At 47.1% G+C, this 27,381-nt stretch overlaps 2 protein-coding genes and 2 non-coding genes across 4 annotated transcripts in view; 3 read left to right on the forward strand and 1 right to left on the reverse strand.

Moving 5' to 3' along the window:
- The window catches only part of NDUFS1 (NADH:ubiquinone oxidoreductase core subunit S1), a 39,779-nt gene extending 22,302 nt beyond the window's left edge, over window positions 1–17,477 (reverse strand). The window contains exons 1-11 of the mRNA XM_044302572.1: window positions 17,258–17,477; window positions 14,774–14,832; window positions 14,127–14,218; window positions 13,082–13,189; window positions 6,026–6,102; window positions 5,791–5,872; window positions 5,458–5,588; window positions 2,677–2,862; window positions 2,340–2,474; window positions 2,119–2,233; window positions 986–1,131 (exon numbers count right to left, since the gene is read on the reverse strand). Coding sequence (XP_044158507.1) covers window positions 986–1,131; window positions 2,119–2,233; window positions 2,340–2,474; window positions 2,677–2,862; window positions 5,458–5,588; window positions 5,791–5,872; window positions 6,026–6,102; window positions 13,082–13,189; window positions 14,127–14,218; window positions 14,774–14,828 — 1,127 coding nt within the window. The 5' untranslated portion in view covers window positions 14,829–14,832; window positions 17,258–17,477. The remainder of the gene's footprint in view (window positions 1–985; window positions 1,132–2,118; window positions 2,234–2,339; window positions 2,475–2,676; window positions 2,863–5,457; window positions 5,589–5,790; window positions 5,873–6,025; window positions 6,103–13,081; window positions 13,190–14,126; window positions 14,219–14,773; window positions 14,833–17,257) is intronic.
- Window positions 17,478–17,632: 155 nt separating this feature from the next.
- Window positions 17,633–22,684, forward strand: EEF1B2 (eukaryotic translation elongation factor 1 beta 2). The gene is made up of 6 exons (XM_044302573.1): window positions 17,633–17,781; window positions 18,729–18,851; window positions 19,262–19,388; window positions 20,336–20,402; window positions 20,775–20,900; window positions 22,480–22,684. The coding sequence occupies exons 1-6, from the start codon at window positions 17,702–17,704 to the stop codon at window positions 22,632–22,634; spliced, it is 678 nt and encodes a 225-aa protein (XP_044158508.1). The 5' UTR covers window positions 17,633–17,701; the 3' UTR covers window positions 22,635–22,684.
- Window positions 18,971–19,047, forward strand: LOC122945903. Its single transcript, XR_006391173.1, has one exon. It is a non-coding gene; the product is annotated as a small nucleolar RNA SNORD51 (small nucleolar RNA).
- LOC122945904 lies at window positions 20,199–20,273 on the forward strand. Its single transcript, XR_006391174.1, has one exon. It is a non-coding gene; the product is annotated as a small nucleolar RNA SNORD51 (small nucleolar RNA).
- Window positions 22,685–27,381: the final 4,697 nt, after the last annotated feature.

Here is a 27,381-nt window from a genome sequence, read left to right on the forward strand (position 1 = left end):
GATATTTTTATAGAGCAGGTCGTTACGGAAGCGGCGATACCTAATATGTCACCTTTCTAAAAAAATTTCTCCCCATTTTTAAAAATATACTTTATTTTTTTGTCTCACTATGGGACTTCAACATTTTAGGGTCTGATCACTGTTTCAATACAGCATAATACATTTGTATTGTGCTGTATTGAACTGTCAGTGTCTTACACTGTAAGACGCCAACAGTTGCCTAGGAGACCCGGCCCTGGGGCTGGATCTCAGGGCCTCCGTAGCTGGCCGTCCCGATGCCTGTTCAAGGCATCGGGCTGCCATAGCAACCATCGGGTCCCCGTCACTGCAGCACGGGGACCCGATGGGGATATACAAGCTGCCCAAACCCCCTGTATGCCGCGGTCAGCGTGACCGTGGCATACAGGGGGTTAATCTGCCGGCATCAGTGTTTTCACAGATGCTGGCGGATACAGCAGGGATCCCGATACCGACAGCCTGATGCTGATCGCGGCAGCCGGTTAACCCTAGGACGGACGAGAATGCTTGTCTTAGTGTCTGAAGTACCGGCCAGTTAGGACAAGCATTCTCGTCCAAGGTCCTTAACGTATTAAGAACATTTATCAGCTTATCAACAGGATAGGTAGTCAATGTATGATCACTTGGGGTCCAACCAATCACGAGGACCAGGCTCCTTTTCAACATATCGTTGGTCTCACACATGCACTACTGCTATCTACAATGGGACTCACTGAGACAGTCGAGTGCAATAGTCAGCTATCTTCATCAGTCTTATTGAGTATGAATGGAGCAGTAGTGCATGTGCGCCCACTAGTCCATTCAAAAGGGGAACTTGGGGACCTGTTCTTGCGACGGGCGCGGGTCCCAGTAACTGCATACTCAATCATACATTTATCACCTATCTTGTTTACCAAATACCTTCTATATACTTCAGTTGAATTGTATCAAGCACTCTTGCAATTAGACAAGTAATGTAAAGTCTTACCCAGCTCCAGAATTAGGGAAAATTTCTTCAGTACACAAGGCATCTGAATTCAGCCGGTTCAGCAAATCTTTTAGAGCAACTAGAGCCTCAGCATCCACCAAACCTCCAGCAATAGCTGCGATATCTTTGCCCTGGACACTTTGCAACTAGAACATGAGATATACAATTGGTGTAGAACATGCTATGTGCTACTGAAGTGACAAATTCTAACATCTGGATAAAAGGCTTTGTCGCACCTGGAGAACTTTCTAATCAAATGCTTTAATAGGTCCACAAGATGTGCAGACAGCATGCCGTGTGCTATTCGCATCTATGTGTCCATTCTGTGGCGCCTGCAAAAATACAGAACATGTCCCATTCTTGTCTGCATTACGGACAAGGACAGGACTGTTCTATTAGGGGCCGGACGTTCCATTCTGCAAAATGCGGAAAGCACAAGTCCGGTATCAGTGTTTTATGAATCCGCAACTTACGAAACACAAAGACGGCTACGGCCATCTGCACGAGCGCACATTTTTTAGTATTTGCCTCAATGCTTTCAAAAGTCATAACTTTTACGGTCCTTATTATTCTAAAAAAACATGTTCATTTTATTGTATATTTTGTAATAACAAAATCCTTAGGAGTACAGCCACATATGACTTAAATATAGCAGAAAAGTCAGCTGTGAATCCGTGGCAAAAACCACATGTAGGTTTTTATTGTATGCTGTTGCCTTGGACACGGCTGTGAAGTTCACCCTCTCGATTGCAAATCTATATCACTGGTTATTTACACTGCAGAAATTTTTTATGTAGTGTGTGGATAAGATTTCCGAAAATCCATTTTGTTGGCACTGTACAATGCTGTGGATTTGCTTCACGCACTCCAGCTTCCTCTGACAAACCCTCCTTCTTGATTGACAGGGCTAGATTTCTGCATAGTCATTTCACCTGCCCCTGTCAGTCAATTAAGGAGGAGATGGGGGCTGTCAGAGAAAGGCCTCATTACATTTAGCTCAGCTAGTCCTACAAGGCATTGTGCCGGGGTTAACACTGAACTCTCCATTGACAAACTCTCTTTAAGAATCAGTTACTTACATTTTCTATACTATATTTAATATGTGTGCCATTTTATACATCCATAATGCTTACCACTCCGGCCGCCTTAGTCAGTCCATCTTCCCAGGACGTCTGGACTAGATAACCATTGTCATCCTTGACCATGGGTTGAGTCAGTCTTTGACGCTTCAAACCATCATAAGCAAATCTATTGCCAGAGAAATTATTCATGACATTATATGCTTAAAACAGGAAAGAAACGTTACTGAATTCAGTATATGCACATGGGGAAGAAGAAAAAAATAAACACATACCTGGTTTTATCAGAAATCCATTCTTCATTGATATCCTCGTGCATTCTAGGCAAAATTCTCATGACCTCCCCACCTCTTGTGCTGACCACAATGTTACTACCCAGAGCATCTAGGACATCAATGGATTCAGTTTTCCTGGTAACAAAACACAGGCCCATTTAGTTTATGTCCTTACTGAGGTTTGCCCAGTAGATATTTATGTCACATTGATATAATATAGATGGATAATATTGTACTGACTTTAAATCTAACTAGAAATGCAAGTGTATACAGCACTGAACAGTGATAAAACAGTGGGCATATCAACCATAAAATACTCATTGAAAGTTTCATGTACCTAGTTTCCCAGGGTCGAGCAGTGAAGGCATAAGGTTTGGAAGTTAATGCTCCAACAGGGCACAAGTCTATGATGTTTCCAGACAACTCTGACATAAACATCTTCTCTATGTAGGTGCCAACTTGCAGTTCATTTCCTCTACCTGTAGTTCCAAGGTCATCAACTCCGGCGACCTCACTGGCAAATCTGAAATGAAAGGAAAGCCCATTAAAAAATATACTTGCGTTCTGCAGTTGAGGACCAAGTGAATTTCAGTGGTCACTACTAGACTTTTTTTTTTTTTTTTTTTACTGATTAGGATATATTACCCTAAAATAGACCTATATATTTGTGTTCATCATTGTCTATTGCAAATTTAGATATATAGCATGTACAAGAACAATTTGGAGTGGGAAATGTTTTAATTATTTTTATACTCTATCCAACAAAGGTTAGCAAAGACCACTGGTGAACTATTATATTTTTTCCTTTACATTCACTCAGTTAGGCCCCTTTCACGCGGACGAGAATTCTGTGTGGGTGCAATGCGTGAGGTGAACGCATTCCACCCGCACTGAATCTGGACCCATTCCCTTCAATGGGGCTTGTACATGAGCGGTGATTTTCACGCATCACTGATGTGTTGCGTGAAAATCGCAGCAAGCTCTATATTGTGTGTTTTTCACGCAACACAGGCCACATAGAAGTGAATAGGGCTGTGTGAAAATCGCAAGCAAGTCAGGATGGGGACCCGATCTTTATTATTTTCCCTTATAACATGGTTATAAGGGAAAATAGCAGCATTCTTAATACAGAATGCATAGTAAAATAGTGATGGGGGGTTAAAAAGTACAAAACAATTAATAAACTCGCCTTATTCCACTTGAACACTCAGCCTGGCATGTCTTCTTTCTTTTTTTGATGAAAAGGGACCTGTGGTGATGTCACTGTGCTCATCACATGGTCCATCACATGGTGAAGGACCATGTGATGAGCGCAGTGACATCAAAGGTCCTTTAGCCAGGTCCTGAAGAAAGTAGGAAGAGGAGATCCGCTACACGATCAAGTGGATGGAGTGAGTTAAATTTGTTTATTATTTTTAAACCCTCAATGGACATTTTAATAAGCATTCTGTATTAAGAATGCTATTTCCCCTTATAACCATGTTATAATGGAAAATAATAAAAGCGACAACACCCAACCCAAACTTCTGTGAAGAAGTCCAGGTTCGGATCTGGGTACCAAACAGGCTGATTTTTCTCACGCGCGTGTAAAACGCATTAAAACGCTTTGCACTCACGGGGAAAAATTGTGCATTTTCCTGCAACGCCCGTGTGAAAGAGTCCTTACAGTTGTCACTGCTAGGGCTGTACTGGCTCTAGTTACAGTTGTCGCTGCTAGGGCTGTGCTGAGTTTAGTTACACCCAGTAGCAGCCGCCTCCATTCTATGCAAACTGCTTCTGAATTTTCTACAAGGTCCCTGACATTCAGCAGCCTTAGGCCTCTTGCACACGACCGTATTTTCATTCTCAGTCCGTTCCATTTTTTTTGCGGACTGTATACGGAACCATTCAGTTTAACGGGTCCACAAAAACACGGAAAGTACTCCATGTAAATTCCGTTTCCGTATTTCCATTCTGCAAAAAAAAATATAGAACATGTCCTATTCTTGTCTGCATTATGGACAAGGATAGTACTGTTCCATTAGGGGCCAGCTGATCCGTTCCGCAAAATAAGGAATGCACATGGAGGTCATCCGTATTTTTTGTAGAGCTGTTTTTTGCGGACCACTAAATACATACAGTCATGTGCAAGAGGCCTTAGGCTGGTTTCACACGAGCGAGTGTCACGCTCTTGATTCGCAGCGCAGCACCCGTCCTGATCTTCCAGCACTGCATGGGTCGCATAGCATTATACTGATTTATTATACTATGCAACTCTTAGAGGTCTGGAATGTATTGAATAACTGACATAATACATACCAAAACTATAAGGGTTAAATAGCATCATAAATCAAAATAATGCTATGCAACCCCGGCAGTGCTGGAAGTTCAGGACGTGTGCTGCGCTGTGTGAATGTGACACGTTCTGTGTCCGTTCCTTTTTTTTGCAGATAGGATGCGGACCCATTCATTTCAGCATGTCCGTTCCATAGACCCGCAAAAAAAAAAAAAAAAAAAAAAAAAAAAAAAAAAAAACCACAACACAACATGTCCTATTCTTGTCCGTTTTGCGGAGAAGAGTAGGCATTGTTACAATGGATCTGCAAAAAAACAAAAATCAAACAAATGGCATCTGTTTTTTGGGCGGATTCACAATTTGCGGACCGCAAAACACATACGGTCGTGTGCATGTAGCCTTACTGTGATATTACAACTTTTATGGCAGCTTTCAATTTGGCCATTAGAGAGCTGATCTTAAAGGAAAAAATTACTAATAGCTCAACCTGAGTTCTGCTGTTCCAAGCCAGAGCAAGGGGTCCGATACAGCTCCTTCTGGTCCCGGCCTATAAACTTCAAGACAAGGCCAATCATGGTCCTCAGCGGTGACTTTTCCCCAAGTGGCATGTCACTGCTAGATCATGTGCCACTTGGGGACGTGTCACTGTTGAGGCCAGTAACTGGTTTCCTTGGTGCACGTGATCTCTGTAACACCCATATGCCCCAAAAGGACACATGGACAGGAGTGTTTTATCAGAAAACGTCTAGAAATGTTAAGAAATATGGTTACCAGAGGCATTAAAAAAAATTTTTTTAAAAAAATCTTACTGTACAGCTGCAATAACCGTGCAAAATCAATTACCGAATACATCTGGTACACTGAATGCAGCGTGTCATGATGGTCTTAACTAAGGGTCCAATGTTCTTGTCCTCCACCGCACGTTTCCCCTCTGTAAACCTGCTTCTGTCATTACCAAACATCATTGACTGATCCTGCAACAGCGAAATGATAAACGTTAAACTGCATCACTAACCCTCCCCAGCTTTACTTCCATTAGAAACAGCATAAACACATAAGAGCTGTGCAGTAACTGCGTACATGCACGTCTGCGCCATTCCTGCAGTATCAGAAGGTAGCACAGACCACAAGAGGTCCAGGACTGGAAAAAATATAACTTACGCTAAGCAACTTTACCTGCAAATCACATTCACCTCCTTGATCACAGATGGGACAGTCCAGTGGGTGGTTTGCCAGCAAGAACTCCATTACTCCCTCCCTAATTGAAGTAGAAATGGGGAGGTCGTGATCCATACACGGACGGGCTTGCAGTTCACAGTTTTAGCTTTTCCTTCAATGTATTTTCTCCTGACTAAATACATTAGCTGCTATAACAGCCGATATACAGGACTGTAGAGTCTATTTTACATACCTTGCTTTCCTGCTTTTTTCGGAATTTGTCAGTATGTTCCAACCTTTCATGACGGGCATAGCACAAGCAGCTACAGGCTGAGAAGAAGGGGAAAGCTGCATCATCCTTTAAAATCCGGAAAACCTCCACCATTTTATATATTCTACAAAGTTGATAAATAGGTTCTCTATATACCAAACATGTCAATATTCAAAAGGGAAAGCAAAAGACTAGTTTCCCTAATGATTACTGTATTAGGCCAACTATAAAGCTATATTATTTATTTATTTTTATTCACGGTAACGATTTACTTTGTAACAGAGAACTCTATAAGGATAGGTTTAGGCTACATTGCTTTTAGGGTCCATTCACACGTCTGCAAATGAGTCTGCATCCGAACCTATTCATTCTCTATGGGGCCGGAAGAGACGCGGAGAGCACACTATGTGCTCTCAACATCCACATTTCCGGAGCGTGGCCCCAAACAAATTAGAACATGTCATATTCTTGTCCGCAATTGAGGAAAAGAATAGGCAGTTCTATGGGGGGGGTGTCGGCCGGATGTATTGTGGATCCACAAAACACCCTGGATGTGTGAATGGTCCCTTATTCCAATATGCGTAAGTAACTATAAATATCCTACAGCTAGCTTTGAATTCATACATTGGACACCAATGAGATTATTTCATGAATTCGAACATTCTTATCAACAATCATGTGCTCAAATTATCCACCTAATCATGCATGCCGATTATACTGATTCAGGAACTAATTTTTAGCCATATTAATATCAATCTATACGGTCCATCTTCACAGTTGGGGTTTTCATTTATTTTAGGGGCGCATTTTAGGTTATATGTACTCAGCTAGGATCCTTTGGGACATATTGGTGGCACGCAGCTGGTGGTGTGCTTCTTCGTCTGCCTCAGATTACACGGCGCACCGTCACATCCGTGATCCCCAATTTTTATTCTTTTTATGTTTAATAAAGATTTCATGCAATTTGTCTATATATTTGGATGAAAACGAGATTTTTGTATAACTTACCAGTAAAATCTCTTTCTCGCTCTTTCCTTGGGGGACACAGAAGACCTTGGGTATAGCTCATCTCCCTAGGAGGCGTGACACTAAGTGAAAACTGTTAAGCCCCTCCTCCATCAGCTATACCCCCAGCCTGGAGAGAGAGACTGCCAGTTGCGTGTCCAAGTAGTGAGAAAAGGCAAAGTCCAACAAGTGGAAACAACAAGCCAACTACCCAACGGGTAAACAAAACTCGGAAACCGTGTAGAAAAAAACCAATGAATGGGTGGGTGCTGTGTCCCCCAAGGAAAGAGCGAGAAAGAGATTTTACTGGTAAGTTATACAAAAATCTCGTTTTCTCGCCCAATTTCCTTGGGGGACACAGAAGACCTTGGGACGTTCAAAAGCAGTCCAAGAGGGGAGGGACCACAGCACCAAGGCGAAGCACCCGAAGGCAGCAAGGAAACGCCACCTGCAAAAACCAGGCGGCCCAAGGCAGCAGCCGCCGCCGAAGCCAGAGTACGCACTCAGGAGAACCTGGTAAGAGAGTGCAAGGAAGACCGTGGCCACCCTGCACAATGACATGGCTGAAGTCCAATGCCTCTGGCCCCGGAGGCACCAACCGCTCTGGTGAAATGAACGGTGACACCAAAAAAACAGAACCCTGCCCTTGAGCAGTAACCACAGTAATAGCCATTTGGTTAAAGCGGAGGAAAGCACCCAGGAGCCGTTAACCTTGGCGCGGACCTCCTGGAAACAAGAGACCGAGCGTCGACAAGAGTCAGATGTCCAAGCAAAAAAACTGCAGACACTTCAAGTAACAGAGTCCCAGTCGCAGGTCCAGGCCAGACTGGAGAAGACCGAATCACGGGAAGAGAAAGGCAGAATTGGGTGAATGCCCAGCTTCCTAAAGAACCCCAGGGAAGACCCTAAGTCAGACAACAGAACCTGGACGAAGCACGGCCGGGAGCGAACACTAGTGTGCTCGCTGGACTCGTCAGGGCAGACGGGAGGAAATCCAATGCGAGTAAGCGCAAATCAGTGACACGGGCAAAAAGGTTGGGAAAACTGGTCCCGTCGGCCCCCGAGCAACGCCGTCCCGAATCCACGCGGAGTGGGGGAGCAGATGGACAAACGGAAGGAACCGAAAGGGACCCGGCCAGTTTCCAACAGACTCCAGGACAAGTCAGGCTAAAGCCCTTGTCGTTGCAGCCACCACAGGAAGGTGTTCTACAGTCCCGGTGTGGGGGCTTGAAGGGCAATCTTGACAGAAGAAAGTAGGCCCGCCAGGTTACCGAGAAGGTAAAGTCCAAGCAGGACCATCACCCAGAATGGTAAAAGTAATCTGCACCCAGCGGGAGGACAGAATGCGGCAAACCCGGTAATAGGCACACAGCTAGTACAGCCAGTGTGAACAATGGAGACAGTACGAGGTCATAAGGAACACCGGGACCATCCATATGAACAACCATAGTCTCCCCAGGGGGGAGGGCAGTGAAGGAACAGCCCCTGAAGCCTGGCCGGGGCAGAAGCCACATCGGAGTAAAACTGACCCAGGAGAAGCCAAAACAGAGCCGTCGAGAGAAAAAATAGCCGAGAAGACGGATGACACCCCCCAACCGCAAGGAGGAGGAGTGGGCAACAGGGAAGCCACAGGACCGCTCAAAGGCAGAACTCCGCTACTCCGAGATGTCCGGCTCACCAATTCGCAGAAGGCGAATACCCTAACGAATCGAAAGTGGAGGTCCCTGAGACCTGGGTAATCGAGCAACCAAGAGAAGTTGGGCGACCTGCTCGAAAAGAGCGGCTAGAACCTGGTAGCAAAACAAACTGAAGCACGGAGGGTGCCAACAGGAAGGACTCAAACCAAAACGCATCCAAGAGGAGGAATGGCAACAGGCGAGGGAACCGTAATCCCGCCAGAGCCAACGTAGACTGCGAGGGACGCTGGAGACAGCACTCTCGACCATGTGACCGCTTGCGCTGGGAAGCAATGCCACAGGGTAACTAATGGGTACGCATCTAGGAACCACAAACACTCCCCAGGCGGAAGGGCCAACGAATATGGTGGATACCGTCACAACGGAAACACCAATATACCCTCCGAACAGAGAATGGATACCACCCAGCTCGCTGCAGTAGAGAGCAATAGAGCCCGTCCAGGCCAGGTGAACAGAAAGATCTCTTCAGAGAAGAGTTCCAGGCCGGCGGCAATCACCGTATCCCAAGAGAAAAACGTCAAGTCGCAGGAAGAATGGAGGCATACGTACAAGCAGCCCCATAAGCAGTGAGAAAGCCAACCCACCTACGGAAGGAGAAGGCATACACGGCCCAACAACGCACAGAGTGCAGAAGAGCGTCCGCCCACTGCGAAATAGTCATACAGCAAGGAGGGCCAGCCACAGAGTCCCACAGAATCCACGGAAGGGCAAAGTGCAACCGGAAGGGGGGACATACACAAGACTAGTATGGCATGCGACGGAACGCAAGCAGTCCGCCCAGAAGAGAGGGCAATGCACTTGGCAAACATTGCGGGCAGCAAGCGTGCAAAGCCCGCCCCACAAGGGGGTGATGCCCAAGACCAGCACCTACTTCAGAGAAGTAAGACATACCATATTCCGCCCAGAAGAGGGCCATGCACATGGCCACACCGCATCCAGCAGGACGTCCACCCAGTGAAAAGGGGACATGCACAGGGTAACCCTAGCATTAAGTGAGTGTGCAATAATCCACCAAACACCGAATTTTGTGAGAGTACAACTACTCCGCCAATGAATGGGGACAAGTACATTAGTCCAGCACAGCATATACAAGGACAGTTGTGAGCCCTGTGAGCGTACAAAAAGTCCACCCTGGAATGAGGGGTGGTAACGCACAAGGCCAGCACCGTATCCAATGGGAGTGCAAGCATTCCACCCATCTTAGAGGTCAGCAACGTATCTGGTGAGAGTGCAGTATGCTGCCCAGAAGGGGGAGCCATGCCCATGGCCAGTATTGCAACCAGGGAGAATGCGAGCACCCCGCCATGGATGGGGGTCAGGCACCTGGCCAGCAGCACACTGGCGAGAGAACAAACACAGTCAGTGAGAGTGTGTGTATGTTGCCTGAGGAAAGGAGACATGCCCACGGCCGGCAGCGAATCCAGTAAAAGTGCCGTACACCGCCCACGGAAGGGGGAACATGTATATGGCCGGCAGTGGATTTAGTGAGTTGCAAGCATCCCACCATGGAAGGGGGTCATGCACGCGGCCAGCAACTTACCAGCGAGAAAACGACCCCAGTCAGTGAGGGTGTATGCATGGCGCTTGAGGGAAGAAGGCATGCCCAAGGCCGGCAGCGAATCCAATGAGAATGCAGCATACCGCCTATGGAAGGGGGTTATGCACATGGCCGGCTGCCCAGCACCATAACCAATGAAGTGCAGTATTCCGCCTAAAGGAAGGGGGTCATGCACAAGACCGGCAGCGAATCCAGTGAGTGCAGCATTCCGCCTATGGAAGGGGGCCATGCACAAGACCGGCAGCGAATCCAGTGAGTGCAGCATTCCGCCTATGGAAGGGGGTCATGCACAAGACCGGCAGCGAATCCAGTGAGTGCAGCATTCCGCCTATGGAAGGGGGTCATGCACAAAACCGGCAGCGAATCCAGAGAGTGCAGCATTCCGCCTATGGAAGGGGGTCATGCACATGGCCGGTATCAAATCCAGTGAGTGCAGCGTAACGCCTATGGAAAGGAATCACGCACATGGCCGGCAGTGAATCCAGTGAAAGTGCAGCGTTCCCCTATGGGAGGGGGTCGTGCACCAGACTAACACCGTATCTGGTGAGAGTGCAGATTCCACCTATGGAAGGAGGACATGCACAAGACCGGCAACGAATCCAATGAGTGCAGCATTCCGCCTATGGAAGGGGGTTGTGCACATGGCCTGCAGCGAATCCAATGAGTGCAGCGTTCTCGTGCACATGGCCAACACCGTATTCGGTGAGAGTGCAGTATTCCACCTAAGCGGGGGGTCATGCACCAGGCAAGCCTGCAGCCCGAGGAGTGCAGTATCCCGCCTAGGAAGGGGTTGTCTGCACATGGCAGTTACCATAGCTGGAGGGTGACGAACTCTGCCTACAGAAAAAAAGAGAGCGCATGCACTTGGCCAGCGCTGTATCCCGGAGAGGGCAAGAACCACTTAGAAGGGAAACATGCACCAGCCGGGGAGTGCGACACCATGCCGCTCGTGGAAGGAGCACGCATACAGGCGGCGCTACCGAGATAAGGCTGCAGCGTCCTGCGCAGCGCACAAGAAATCCATTGGTTAACCATGTTATGCATTTCTAAATAAAAAATAGCCTCACTGAGGCAGAAAGAAGTGCCACCATACAGGTGCCCAGCATAGAAGTAGAGGGGGGGGGGGGGGGCGCCAGCCATATAGGCCCATCGGGAGCCGCCGGTACCCGAAGGGTTAAGCCAACCAACCTGGAAGGGAGGAGGAGGCGGCGCCGCGATCCCCTGGGGGCGGGAAACACAGTCAGTGAGAGTGAACCTCCAGGCGGGAAGAATTCGCGCCCGGAGAAGTTCCCGCCCCCTCCAACAGAGGCCGGAAGTTTGCGGCCTAGCAGGCCGTGAAGCCGGGGCCTAAATTTTCTGCGGCACCCGGCTGACCGGGGCCGCACAGGACACCGGAGCTGACTGCCTAGACAAACCGGCCGCGGAAGCCCACCCCGCGGACCGGAAGTCAGGGGCCCGGGTGGAGCGCCGGAATGCGGCCCAGTAGGCCCGAAGCCTGGGCCAAAATTTGCGGCGCCCGGCCGACCGGAAGTCGCCGACGGCCGGCATCGATGGAGCATCGTGCTCAAGCCAAATGCCGGCCGCGGGAGTCCACCCCGCAGGCCAGAACAGTCGGGGGCCGGGAAGGAGCGCCGGAGTGCGGCCAGCTCGGAGGTGCGGCCCAGCAGACCGGGAAGAAGCGCCGGAGGTGCGGCCGAGCAGGCCGGGAAGTAAAAACCCCAGCAGCACTGCCGTTAGGAAAAAGGCCCCCGCTCCAGAGCAGCGCATTGGTGAGGGATGGGGGGACCCTGAGACCGGGTGCCCGTGGGGATGCGAGCACAGCGTTCCCAGGAGGGACGCTGATAAGTGAAGGGAGGCGATGTGCAGCCTATTCGCAGCATTCTGCTGCTAAAAAGTCACATGAGGGCCAGAAGGGAGGAGAGGGAGCAGGAGTAGAATGTCACCCCGCAGCACCCCAGGGGCCAGCCTAGGTCCAGCAGTGACCGAAGGGTCCAGAGGCCCAGTATGGGGGGTCAGGCACGCAGGAGACCAGGGTGGGGGGTGGGGGACGTAGGGCTGGAGAAGCCACTCTCACCATAGTCGTCTTCACCCTCGGTCCATTCCAGCAGGGTCGCCCCTTCAGCTACTGGCACCGTAGTGGCAGGACGCTGGGAGAGGGACTTGGCGTGCGGGCGACCCTTGCGCTGGCGGGATGTAGGGGAGCTGGGCTGCCCTGATCCACCTTGTCTTCTGTGGGGGAGGCAGCAGTGCGGGTGACCGGCACTGGCGCAGCTCAACCCCGGGAGAAACAGAGAGGTCTAGTGCGTCTCTGTTGTCCCTGATGATCTGGAACAAAAAGAAAAGAAAAAAGTAAAAATCAAAATTTAAACAAAGGAGAAACAGCCCTGCAGTAGCAGGGAGTGTCTTGCCTCCTTGGACACTAAGCAAAAAACTGGCAGTCTCTCTCTCCAGGCTGGGGGTATAGCTGATGGAGGAGGGGCTTAACAGTTTTCACTTAGTGTCACGCCTCCTAGGGAGATGAGCTATACCCAAGGTCTTCTGTGTCCCCCAAGGAAATTGGGCGAGAAATCAAATTTTCCTTCATTTTTTTGACATTTTCCTTGGATGAAAGAGTGCCTGTTTATCTCTATACATTAATAAATTAAATCCTATACATTTTTTTAAATTCACTGCTTCTCTCCAGACACAAAATTATAAAAATAAAATAAAAAAAGGCAATAAAACGCTAAGATATCACCATCTAGGGCTCATCAATGATGTAGATATTGTTTCACAGACCTTGGGGGCTTTCTCTATTTCCACAAGACACATGCGACAATTTCCAGCTACCGACAGCCGTTCATGGTAACAGAAGCGAGGTATCTGTATGCCCACTTTCTCACATGCCTGTGAAAGGAGGAAGATCAAGACAGATCTTTAGATTCCAAATACTCTACTTCATACAAATTACAAGAGACAAAAATAATTCCAATACTGCCTCATAAAATTAGGAATATCCTTCGTACAAAAAAGGATTGGTGTCATAAAAGAGGGGATAAGTTAAAGATGGTTTTGGTCTCCACTGCAGTCTTAGGTGTGTGTTTGGATCAAGATCAAGGACGTTAAGGTCTCTATGTACTAATGTTGGACGAACCTGAAGGCTCGGCGGGACTGGACAACAATGTAACGTGTACAGCAGGGGTGCACAACCTGCGGCCCCCAGAGCCAAGGTTTGCAGCCGCCGTCCTACTGGACAGAAACACAGATGATCGTGTGATCAGCTGTGTTTCTGCCATGAGCGCCTCACGACAAAGCATTACAGCTCCTGCTCCCGGCTGTAAGTGACAGCAGAGGAGAAGGCAGAAGCAGTGCATCAGCGCTTCTGCCTTCTCCTTAGATAGGTGTGCGGCGCGCAGAGCTGCAGGGTCAGGAGACCCTGCTCAGCCCCCCACAGCAGGCTGATTTCCCCTGTAACTGGGGCTCTTTTGGAATGGAGATGCTGAATCCATAATATAACCAGCAGTCAGAGACCAAGAAGGAAAGGAGACTGACCTCCCACCGACTTGAAGGGAACTATATTTTGCACATGAAACAAGTCTTATGTGCTGCTGCCAGCGGGTGACGATATATGGCAAATGGCAGCACAAAAGTCCCACAAATGTAACAGCCCCTCCAAGACAGGTTACTTCATATGCATCACAGAAACCCAGAAGAACGTGAACATCCTTGCACACTGTTCTGGTAAATGAGAGATGACCACTGAGTAACATGGTAAAAAGTGTTCGATATGAAACACAAACCATGTACAATCCTGAGTGATGAGGAATAAACCGCTGTACTGTACCTGCAGCACTGTGGTGCCAGGCTCAACCATTACTGGTTTGCCATCCACAAAGACCTCCAACAGATTGCTCGCCGCTGTGCTCGATGTCCGGACTATTAATAATAGAAAAAATAATAATTACATAAATTAGTGTCCAAAATATTCCTGGCGAAATCTAGATGTTATTTTGTATGGAAAAAAAACGGCATATAATAAAGCTCCAACACGGAGTCTGTCAAAAATTCTGCACGCAGCCTGGCAAAATGACAGACACCCTGACAGAAGCCCAGTGGACCCTACAGTAGTCCATGGGGTCCATCCGCCATGTGGAGGATCTGGCACTGCCATCATTCTATGACTGAGCAGAACAGCAGAAATGAACACAAATGTGAATGAAACCAAAAAGGTGAGGAAAGGTCCCAAAACCCCCACTGCTTAACAACATTGACCCAGAAACATGGTCAAGTGTGTAAAATGAGGACTGTGTAGTCCTTATAAAGGCTACTGCATTGGAGGAGTCGCCCATAGCAATCCGTAAGGTTAGTGCTTTCCTTTTCCTGGAAACTGGTTGCTACGGCCCTCACTTCTTCTCTCGCGCTAGTTTAGGTAAATCTCCTCCACGGCGGAGTCACTTAATATCTGGCCAAACCACACAGGCGCGTACTCACCATTACTTATAGTGGCACTCGTCAGAGCCCTGCGAACAGCCGGGAAAAGCAGCATGGTGCTGGAAACAAAGACAAGGTGACAGATGAAACTGAAGCATTTGGGATTTCAGGCGATAGGACAGCAGTCACACTGCCACATTCACAGTCACTCACAAAACGTGGATCTGCAAAAAATACAGACGACGTCCGTGTCGCATCCAATTTTTTTTGCAGATCCATTGTAACAATGCCTATTCTTTTCTGCAAAAAAACGGACAAGAATAGGACATGTTCTATTTTTTTTGCGGGACTAAGGAACAGACATACGGATGTGGACAGCACACGGTGTGCTGTCTGCATTTTTTGCGGACCCATTGAAATGAATGGGTCCACATTCTTTCCACAAAAAAATGCAGATCAGATGTGGATCAAAAATATGGTTGCGTGAATGGGGCCTAAATCTGTGTATTCATCACCAGAGATGACAACTTAGGTTCTCCTACTCTCCTGTGACAGGCTCTCATCCTCCTCCGATGAGATCCGCTCAGACAGTGGCACATTGACTAAAGCTTGCCTTGTTTTGCAGTAAGAAAAAAAAGGCGCATTGGTAAAGTCGGGCTTCAGTTAAGGCTACTTTCACACTTGCGTTTGGAGCGGATCCGTCTGGTATTTGTACAGACGGATCCGCTCCTATAATGCAAACGATGGTATCCGTTCAGATGGAACCGTCTGCATTATATTTTACTAAAAAAGTCTAAGTACAATTTGTATTCAGACGGATCCGTCCAGACTTTACATTGAAAGTCAACGGGGGACGAATCAGTTTGAAAAATGCACCATATTGTGTCACCTTCGAACAGATCCGCCCCCATTGACTTCCATTGTAACTCTGGACGGATCCATCTGCCTCCGCACGGCCAGGCGGACACCCGAACACTGCAAGCAGCGTTCAGGTGTCTGCCTGCTGAGCGGAGGCCAAACGGTGCCAGACTGATGCATTCTGAGCGGATCCGCATCCACTCAGAATGCATTAAGGCTGGACGGATCCGTTCGGGGCCGCTTGCGAGAGCCTTCAAATGGAACTCGCAAGCAGAGCCCCGAACGCTAGTGTGAAAGTAGCCTTACGCTTCATTTGTTATCCTTTGATAAATCAGGTTTGTCTTTTTTGGCCTGACCTCTAGTGGTCATTTTATTGTAAGACAGATTCAGATTCACTAAAAAGTATGCGCATGAAAATGCGGCGCAAGTGAGCAGAACTTTGGCGCATATCTCTATGAAAGTAGGCAAATTGTGGTGCAACTCACACCTCAGAGACAGGAAAGTACACCAGCCCTGGGGTGGCGTAGAAATTAGACAGTTTTTCGACAAAATCTGGTGCAAAATTAGGCACACTTACATAAATAGGGCAGAAATCAGGCACACAAGTTAGAAAACTGAATTTGTCTTAAAACTCAAAATAAAATACGGTAAATAAGACAGCCGGACACGGGCTTTTTACTCATGAAAACAGGCGCAGAGATTTTAGTATATGTGCCCCAGTGTTCCCCAACGACAGGCCTCAGGGCTCACCTACCGGTCAGGATGAATACCTGTGGTAAGTCCTGATGCACTGACACTAATTATATCACCTGCTCAATACTAAGGTAATCCTGAAAACACGACCGGTAGGTGGTCCCGAGGACCGGAGTTGAGGTAAGACATAAGGGAAAATGTATTAATGTATTTAGTTGGCAATTTGCGGTCCCCAATGCATGGGCAGCATCCGTGCGCATTCCACAGACAGATCCAGACCCCCTGATTCGTCCGCACCACAAAAAAATAGAACATGTTCTATTTTTTTTGCGGCACGGAAGCACTCTTTAGTGCTTCCGGGGGTTCTGTACCTCTGTTTCGCACCTTCCTAGTTGCGGACACAACGGCAATGTGCATGAGCCCTTAGCCTAGGGCACATTCACACAACCATATTTATCGGTTCGCATGCGTTCAGCAATTTTACCGATCGGATGTGGACCCAATGCATTTCAAAGGGGCTGCAAAAGATATGGACACCACACCATGCGCACTTCCATTCCGCAGGCCCACAAAAGAGATAGAGCGTGTCCGCAATAGGCAAGAATAGGGCTGGCGGTGTGCGTTCTGCAGTTTGCGGACACGTACGGTGGTGTGAGTGTGTTGCACACAAACGTATTTTTTTCTGTGCCCATACGTGGAACCATTCACTCCAATGGGGCTGCAAAAAAATAAAAAACTGAGTCCATGTCACTTTTGGTAAATCTCCTCCAGGGAGTTGTTACCTTTCGGTCACAGGTGTGTATACAGGAGGAGAGCAGTCAGACAGCAGCCGTCATGGCACTGGCTGGGGTCACCTATATAACCGTGCTACTAGCAGCGCAGTCAGCTGTCAAGGGCACGCGAGTCACCCTGCGTGCGACCCCCTCCTCCAGCCGCGCACCGGCCCCACACACACACCGGCGCCCACCACCTCGCCATCCCGGCCTCACTCACCCCGCTGGCTTCCCTTCGGCTTCTGCAGCTATTTGGCCTTACAGACCACAGCAGCGCCAACTTGCCCTCTGTCAATATGGCCGACTCTGCAATTTCGGAACCGCTCGGAAATCGTAGCGGACGTTCGGCGATGTCCGGAACCTGCTACGACAACTTCCGGAATAAAGCAGCGCCACAACATTTACAGGTTGGGTTCGGAAGTAAACATTCTGTGAACGGCTGACCGGATTGTATTACTTTATTTCATGTTACCACGCACGGGTTTTACATTACACGGGTGCACTCCCTTATTAAAAATGGCGGATTTAGGGTCCTGTCAGCTGGCTCGGCTGAGGTCCTCCCCCTGGATGACGTGCAGCGCGTACTGACGTCAGACTATAAAAGCCTCAGCGCCGGGCCCGTGTCTCTCTTTCGCACGCTTCTTCACTGTCGGCAGCAGCAGCAATGGGTTTCGGAGATCTCAAGTCCGCCGCTGGCCTGAAGGTCCTCAACGAGTTTCTGGCCGACAAGAGCTACATCGAGGGGTCAGTGACCGAAGTAAATGTCTCCAGACAGCGCGGTGTACGTGACTGAGCAGGGCCATTGTCCGCACTGACACGTGTCGCAGCTCCGGTGTGAGGCCCAGTGTATCCTCCCGGCCCCCAGGCTGATGGAGATCGATGACCTCTATCTATGGCACTGGCAATATTCTGTATAGACAATGGAAATGAATGGCGCTGCTAATGGGCATGCATCTGTGATTGGCAGATATTGCCATAGACTATTACCACCCCACCAGTCCCAGACATGCATGCTTGTCAGTAATACAGGGGCACAATCTGAGAGGCTTATGTCCCAGGAACAAAGGGGTGAAGTCCAGCCAGCTTGATCAGTAGTGGTAGATGGCCCAAAATTGCTCTCCCAACTCATGCATTAGGTTGCAGGACTGTGGACCATTTGTTTGTGGGCACCTTAGGACTTGTTCGGGGTCTGCGCTATGTCCTCCTCCTGGTAAGATGTAACAGAAGCTTTTATGCAGTTGTGATTTCTGCCTTCATATGAGGCAGTGGAGGAGACTCCATGATGATTAGATGCTCGTGTTCATCTCTCATGAAGACCAGTGGTCTAGAAGTAGTAGCCAGCCCCAGGTTCTGCGACCCCTGTAATCGCTGGGGATATTGTGTGGCTGGAGCCTTGGCACACAGCAAGTTAAACCAAGCCTACAGCAGTGTGCCGTTTACCAGCTGCTCATGGACGACTGGTCAGGGCGAAGGTCTTGTCATTCACACATGGGCCACAGGGGTCCATTTATATAGATGCACAGTGCTGGAAGTGGCCAGCCATCTGTACTTGGATGATTAGAAGCTGTATAATCTGTAGGTCACCATCTGTTTGGGCTGCTTGTATTGGTGTACCAGGCTAGCAGGGGCATGAGGCTGGCACTAGGTTGTCTAATGACTGATGTGTAATAATGCTGTCTTCTTCTCCTCAGGTATGTGCCCTCCCAGGCTGACATAGCGGTCTTTGAAGCCCTGTCTGGTGCTCCCCCTGCTGACCTATTTCATGCACTTCGCTGGTACAACCACATCAAATCTTATGAAAAGCAGAAGTCCAGGTAAGTGCTTGTCTTGATTTTGGTCTGCAAATATAAGGACAATCCAGTTAGCCATTAATACAGTATGGGCACTGCGTGCTCCTCTAGAAGTGCACTCATTCTAAGGTTTAGGAGAGCTGCTGGCAATATGATGAATGAACTAAATCACCATCTTTCGGCTGATACGTGATGCACATGTTCTTTCTGACTTGACCAGCCTTGGTTAGCTGCCACCTCCTGGGTGCAGGATTTATATACTATACTGGATGGAAAGCTCTGGACCCTGGATGGTGACGGTCCTGTAAATATTTGAAGGCAGGCTGGAATATACTTTATCTACACCAGGGAACTGCTCTGTTGCATAATAGTAAATTAACATTGGGTTTTTTCTTCTGCACTATAAAGCTCAAAGGCTGAATCTTTCATTGTAGCCTACCCGGAGTGAAGAAGCCCTTAGGAAAATACGGCCCAGTGAACATTGAAGACACAACTGACTCGAAGAATGCCAAAGAAGATGACGATGACGACATTGACTTATTCGGATCAGATGAGGAGGAGGTAAGTGCTCGTTGTCTGGTTCCCCCTCTTCAGTATTTTAATGGCCTGTGTAGTAAAAGTATTACCTAGTCTTGTATATTTAATAAAAGCCACGTATCACCTTCCATGTTAGACTTGACAGCTCTCCTGAGGGGTCTTGGTAAATCAGGAATTGCCTTGTATTTCTGCATTGTGCTGTTCCAAGATGTTTCATGGAAGCAAGTAAGCTGACTGGTTCTCCAGTGCAAATTATATAGGGGCACACCCCTCTGACAGTGGGAATGGAACACCTGGTTTGGCATGTATCCATACATTTCAAGGAATAACAGTGCAGTTATAATGTAATTCACGTTGAATGCATATAAGAATGTCAGGAGAGTGGATAGGTTCTCCTAGAGATCTGACATGTCAGATATCGGAGGGTCCTGGGCCTCAGACTGTGGATTGGCACAATCTGCTGCTGTATGTCTGTGCAGATATTACTGTCCTAATGATGGCAGTTGGAAAATTCTGACATAAATGAAGGCATGCTGGTCAGGAGTCCTGCAGCGCACTCGTTTTAGTTGTAGGTGGAGGTCTAATCCCTTGTGGTTCCTGCTATTGGCATAGTTCTGTCTTGATCCGTGGACGTTGTGTGATCCTTCAGTACTGGACAGAGCGCTTCTATTGCACGGTTCTGAGCAGTCCATGCGGTGGTTTAGCAGCGGTAACCACTGACTTTTTAAACCATTTTGGCACCTTGTATAACTGGAAGAGCAGCATTAGTTTGTTCAAAATCCAACTAGACTGTTCAGAATGTCAGATGTGTAGCTTGTGTTCCTCTAGTGCTGACTGGTAACGTGATGAATGAACTAATCACCATCTTTCGGCTGATACGTGATGCACATGTTCTTTCTGAGCTACCAGTCTAGGCTTTTGGAATCCAAACTGAGTCTGGGTTCTACTGGTAACTGTTTATTTCATTACAGGAAAGCGAAGCAGCAAAGAAACTCAAAGAGGAGCGATTGGCACAGTATGAATCCAAGAAATCCAAAAGTAAGTAGCATGTGCTTGGCTAACAAACTAAAGTAAAAGCTACTGAGGCCTGTATGTGCGTACCCCCGCTGCCTGTGTCCAAGATGACTGGTCTTTGTGTTGTGAATGCATTATCCACAGATACTGGTCTGGAATTGTGTGGCAATGTGGCAGTTCCAGCATTCCTCCTGTGGCACAGAAATGTGTTTTATGGACTTTTCCTTTCAGCCTCTGTTAAGGGAGCAGTCTATGGAACCAACAATTACTATGTGGATTGAGGGCTTTAGTTTGGGGCCAGTTGGAGAGGTGCCTGAAGTACAGCCTTCAAGCCTCTGCTCATTGACATGTCTGTCAGTTGGGAAGATGTTCAGATATAGCCTTTTCTTCCTACAGAACCAGCACTCATTGCTAAGTCTTCTATCCTGCTTGACGTGAAGCCCTGGGATGATGAAACTGATATGGCAAAGCTAGAAGAATGTGTCAGAAGCATCCAGATGGATGGCTTGCTGTGGGGAGCATGTAAGTACCATCATGTACATCTGAAGTTCTGGGCAGACTTTGTGGCATACATGATGAAATAAATCACCATCTTTCGGCTGACAGTAATGATGAAGCCTTTATTTTCTGACATGCCACATATTGCCTTATGTCATGGTTTAATATCAATGCTCTATCCTTAATGGGTCATCATATCATATTGGTGAGGGTCCAACTTCTGCCCCCCCAACTGATCAGCTGTTTAGTTGTGCTTGAGTGCTGCTTCCGCTTTAAGAATACCTGTGTGCGCTCTCCTTCATAGAGGTGACAGTGTAAAATTACGCTGCACCGCTGCTGCAACGGAGCCTTCACACAGGTAACTTTGAAAATGAAACGGTGCTCGCACAGGCACTGCTACCTCTTCAAATAACTGATCAGTGGGGATGCTGGGAGTCAGACCCCTGCTGATCTGATATTCAGGACCTATTCTGAGGATAAATCAATATAAAAAAAAAAACTGCACGACCCCTCTAATGTAGGAGCAGAGTAGAACCTCTCTAACAATACTCTATGGGTATTGTAGACCTGTTAATGTCTCACTTTAGTAGGTTACATTTATCATGTAGAGAAAGTTAATGTATTGTGACTGTCCATAGGGATTCCTTTCCTGGCTGGAGTCACTTTACCATACACTGCTTGTTTCCATGGTTAGACTACCCTGCAATCAGTGGTAGTCTTGCTTGCACAGTACACGCTATAGGAAAAAGCATCAGCCTCTCTGGTGGCCAGGACTGTGGGAGCGCACATAGGCTAGTGTTTTCCTATATTGTGCCAGCACAACCTCCACCGATGGACTACAGGGTGGTCTACAACCATAGAAACAAGCAATGGATAATGTAATAAAAAATGAATCCAGACAGCAAAGGAAGCAATATGGACAATCACAATAAATCAGTAAGTGCCTTGTATGAACTTCATCTACATGATGCCAATTACTGAAGTGAGACAACCGCTTTAATCTTTAAAATGTTGGACTTGCTAATGACTTGACTATTTAGCTGCTCACGTGCTAGTCAGGGCTTTTCCTCCTATCCATTGGGCTAGTTTGTCTCAGTTCTTTACTACTGAATTACATGTGCATTAAAGTTTCTTAACTACAGTATATAACAAAGCTTTTATAGAAGAATGGTCAGCCTCTTTAAATAAAAACAGTATTCCAGTTTATTATCCACAGGATAACCATAAGGACCCCCACTATTCATCAGAACATGAGCCCTGGGGCTTCAGAGGTCCTGTTTTTGGATCAGTGGGGGGGTCCAAGCTGTGTAGGATTCCCACTAATCCAAGTTATCCTCTATCCTGTGGATAAAGGATGACTACATAGCCAGAATACCCCTTTAAGGTCAAGTGGAGAAACTGTAAAATCTCAATACTCTTGGACAGAACATTTCACTGAGTTGAGTTCATGACATGGGGTTAAGTATTCGGGTGCACTGTTTCTAACAATTAGAGTATTTGCCGATAGCTGGGCAATGTTAGTGTTTTTGCAGGGTAGTTATGGGAATGGTGTCTCATAGTTGATTACTTATTTTCATTTTTTCCGTCTCTGCCACCCCCCCAGCCAAGCTTGTTCCAGTTGGGTACGGCATCAAGAAGTTGCAAATACAGTGTGTTGTGGAAGACGACAAGGTTGGAACAGATGTCCTAGAGGAGAAGATCACAGCATTTGAGGACTTTGTACAGTCCATGGATGTTGCAGCTTTCAACAAGATCTAATACCACAGCTATTTACTACATTAGGCACTTAATAAATTCCTTGCTTGTAACTTCAAGTGTACTGTCCTCTGTAGCTTTCACCCTTTAGACATGTTGCTCATTTTTGTTTAGATACTCTGTTCATACTTTATCTTTTGGCTTGAGCTCTAGGGAAGCTTTCTATGGTGAATGGGGACCTAGTGATCATATGCACCTAATATATGGAAAGTGTTCTTTTGGTATACCCTGGGTCCATGTGTTGCCATACTCTTACTTCATACACTGAATATTTTCCCCTCTCCCACGACAGCACCACAAAGGATCCACCCCCAGGGACAGGAAACCTACAGAATAAAAAGGTGGAGTCTCTACCCCATCAGTGGTTTCCTGGAGTTGGAGACCTACAGTTTCTTTTGCAGGTTATTACCGTCGGTCTGGTATTCCTAGGGAGGTCCTAGAGGGCTTGGCGGTACACTGCTGGGATCCATTGTACTGCAATGGTGTGCTGGCAGGACCCTAGGATGTGGAGGTGCTCCAGGGGCCCTCTGTATCTTGCAGCAGTTCTTTTCAGGGGAAGCTCCATCTCTGCACTCTGGACGGACACTGGTGGAGCAGATGGCACGTGGTCATCCTTGAATGAAGGCTCTGACACAGCCTTTCTATGGGAACGGAGCTCGGCTATTTCTGGGTCGGTGCGCAGTGTGATGTACTTCCGGAAGCACATGGTAATCGTGCTTCCAGTCCCGTAAAATTTTAAGACTGGAGCGGCAGGGACGGTGAAGCATAGACTCCCTGCAGTATAGAGTAGATTCCGACAAAGTGCTTCTTCACGCAAATAGTTTTAAAGAAAGCTCTGCACCTCCCTCCCTGTTTGGTTAAAGGGGTTGTCTGGATTCAGAGCTGAACCAAGACATACCCTTATTTTCACCCAGGCAGCCCCCCCTGAGGCTAGCATTGAAGCACCTCGTGCTCCCTTGACCTGCACTAGATCGTGCAAGGCAAGGTCTGTTTTTTTTTTTTTTTTTTTTCAGAACACACTTCTGCACAGAAACTTCCACCCGGCAGTGCGTTTGACGTCACCAGCTCTGATGGGTGGGCTTTAGCGCTGCTCTAGCTGTTTTACTGGCTAGGGCAGCGCTAAATCCTGCCCATCAGTGCTGGTGACATCACCGGGCTTTCTGGCAGCCCCATGGAGAGCACCGGTACGTGCACAATTTGGCAGAGGGCAAAGGAGTGCATCAGCGCATGAACCGCTCTGATGCTGAAGTCGGGGGCTGCCATCGTGAAAAATGGAGGTATGTCCAGGTTCAACACTGAACCCAGACAACCCCTGTAAAGGGAATTAATGGAAATGTTTTTTAAGCTTCCTTGCGGTCCAGCTATAATGGAGAAAGAAAAGACGGTGGCTCCGGTACTAGGAATATTTGTTACTTCTGGGTAAGTAATTATACTAGGGTTTTGTATTAGGGTTGTCCCTTGCTGCAGCTCAAACAAAAGTTGTATTCAAAATGGCTGCCATGGTCACAACCCATCTTGACAAGTTTCCCCCTCACATATACTAATGTGCCACAAATAGGAAGTTAATATCACCAACCATTCCAATTTTATTAAGGTGTATCTATATAAATGGCCCACCCTGTAGTATTCAATTCAGAGGGAATGGAAAAAGCCATGTAAAGGTTTTTTATCACTAGATCCTTTAATTGCAACCCCTTTGAAGAGGAGGCATAATCTGTGTGGGGAAAAGCACTGCAGATGTTGCCATTTTAAAGGTTTCAAAAAAAAATCCTCTCCCTTTTGAGGATACTGGTGTTCTTGGGGGACAACCTGGATAAAAAATGCTGAGCGGGGCATGGGAAGTGTCCACTTCCTCATTCCGTCCTAGCATAGCTGCTACAGTGACTGCCAGAACCTTAGCTCTTGGGTTGCCACAGTTAGAAGTCCGGTTAAAGGATAGCTGCCCTAGAGAGCAAATTTTATCTTCTCTGCCCACATTACAGAAAGCGGCTGACTTTTTGACAGACACTCTATTGATGCAGTAAAACTTGGTGCTCAGTCCGCATCCCTTACTAACTCTGCTTGTAGGGTGCTTTGGCTTAAGAATTGGAGTGGAGGGGATGTGACCTCAAAGCAAAAATGATGTGGTATTCCCTGCCAGGGAGAGTTTTTATTTAGTTTTAACTTAGATAATTTGTTGGAGAAGGAAGCTGTTAGAAAAGGCTTCCTACTCCTAACCCTTCTGGATTTTTTTTTTCTTCTAAGTACAGGCAGTCCTTTTTGTTACTAGAGGTAAATCAAATGGACTGTTTAGGCACAGATCAAAGACAAAAGTCCAGAAATTTGGCAGGGAAAGGGTTCTTGTTTGGAAACTCTTCCTCGTCAAATAGGAAACAGTTGCAGCAATGATGCCATGCTTAAACTGGAAGGAAGACTAAAATTCTTCCTTCCTGCCTGGGAAAAAATTGCAGGACCATGGGTTTTAGACATCACTCAAACAGGCCTAAAACCAGAGTCTCGCTCCTTTCCGCTTCAAAGGTTCGTCATTACAAAAACCTTTTCTGTAAAAGGTGCTTTTCCCATAATAAAAGTGCAAGATCTGATAGAAAAATGTCCTCGTTTCTGTTCCACAAAGAGCTGTACAAGGGTTCTTTTTCCCCACTGTTTCTGGTACCCAAGCCAGATGGTTCTCACAGAACTATTATCAATCTGAAGGATTTGAGCAAATTCCTGGTGTTCAAAACATTCAAGATACAAACGATGAGTAACATGATACAGCTTCTGTTTCATGGTGGTAATGGATCTAAAAGATGCCTATTTTCACATAACCATGCACCAGGAATTACAGAGGTATCTCAGGGTTGCAATCTCTATGGATGGTCATCCCCAGCAGGATCAATTTCAGGTGTTACCCTTTGGTCTCTCTATGGCCCCAAGAATCTTTACCAAAGTGGAAATGATATCGTTCATAAGACTAAAGGATGTGTTGATAATACTGTACCTAGATGACTTAATCATTGCAAAATCCCACAACAGTTGCAGGGAGGCAGTTCAATTAGTAATGAAAACTTTTCAGGAGTTGGGCTGGATGGTGAACAACAAAAAAAATCCAGGCTAAAACTGGTAAGGTGGAAGAGATTCCTTGGTGTAATTCTGGACTCAGTGACACAGGTTATATCTCCCAGAAGAAAAAAAATTCAAAGATCTCAGTCCAAATCGGATCCCTTTTATTCTACATCTCTGACGATTTGGAAGGCCATGTCTATCCTAGGGTCCCTGGTATAATATATCCCGGCAGTAGAATGGGCACAGCTGCGTTCCTGTCAGTTGCAGTTGGACATTTTGATAGCATTCAAGAAGCACAAAGGAGCCCTAGATGTCAGGCTAAAGGTATCAGATGACCTTAAGGGGTCTCTTGGTGGTTGGACAGAGAAAATCTGAATTGGGTATTATCCGTGGGCATATCCAGATACAATTGTCCTAACTACAGATGGGAGCCCATGTTCAGGGGCACAGCTTTCAGGGTCAATGGTCACCTAGTCAAATACTTTTTTTCCTCCAACCGGAAGGAGTTGGAGGCAGTAAAATTGGCACTGGAAGCATCCCGTTCCTTTCTAGGCTCAGGTCATGTAAGGATATTATCAATCAGGTGACGGTAGCGTATTTGAACCACCAAGGGAGAACAAAATCGGTAGCCCTGAGCTGGGAAGCGAACCAATTATTGTCAAGGTTCGAAAAGCAGGTCGGTCATGTTTCAGCTCTCCATATAAAGGGAAAAGAGAATGTGCAGGCAGACTACCTAAGAAGATGTCCCCCTAAGACAGGGAGAATGGTCCTTGAACAGTTTTAATATTTTTAAAGGTTGTGGGGCATGCCAGTAACAGACCTGTTCACCTCACCCAAAAACAAGAAGGTAGATCTGTTTTGTTAGCTGAATCCAAGGGAATCCCCCCCACCTTCCAATTACTGCCACTAGTTCTGAAGATCAGGAACGACAGAGCGAGGGTAATCCTCATTGATGCCTTCCGGAGATTCCCGATCTACTGTCCCAGGGTCCAATCTTCCATCCAGCAGTAAGTGGTCTACTCTTAAGCTTGGAATTTGATAGGAGCCTTTTAGACAGGAAAGGGGTTTCTCAAGAGCTTATTTCCACACTGCTTAAAAGTAAGAAGCCAGTAACAGTCTCTATTTATGCCAGAACATGAAATTTTTGTAAACTTAACCCTGAAAAATTACCTCAGTCCCTATTTCTTATGTTCTAGAATTTCTGCAGAAAGGTCTGACCATGGGGATGGCAAAGAGCACTTTAGAAGTGCAGGTCTCGGCTTTGTCGGTACTATTTTATTTTTTTAAGCAATGGATAGGATAACTCCAATATCATCAAGAGTTCTCCCATGGGATCTAAACCTTGTCCTTATTTCCTTAACTCCGCCTTCATTTGAACCCATTGAGTCAGTTATGATTAAACATTTTACGTATAAAATGATTCTACTGGTAGCACTCACAACACAACAGCTAGGAGGATTAGCGGGCTTCACGCTATTTCTATAAATCCTCCCATTACCATTACTCTTGAAGAAAGTCCTCTTTCATCCTGACCTGACCTTCCTGCCTAAAGTCTCAAAATTTCTAACCGCTTAATTGTTGTTTGCATAGCACTGACATATTCTCCAGTGCCGTACTAAGGTTGTCACCATACACACCTGTCCCTCTCCCCAATGGACAGGGACCATCTTATTTCAAACTGCAGAGCCAATTTTGAGAGCTCTTT

Source organism: Bufo gargarizans, chromosome 8, assembly GCF_014858855.1.
Source record: "Bufo gargarizans isolate SCDJY-AF-19 chromosome 8, ASM1485885v1, whole genome shotgun sequence".
In the NCBI taxonomy this organism is placed as follows: domain Eukaryota; kingdom Metazoa; phylum Chordata; class Amphibia; order Anura; family Bufonidae; genus Bufo; species Bufo gargarizans.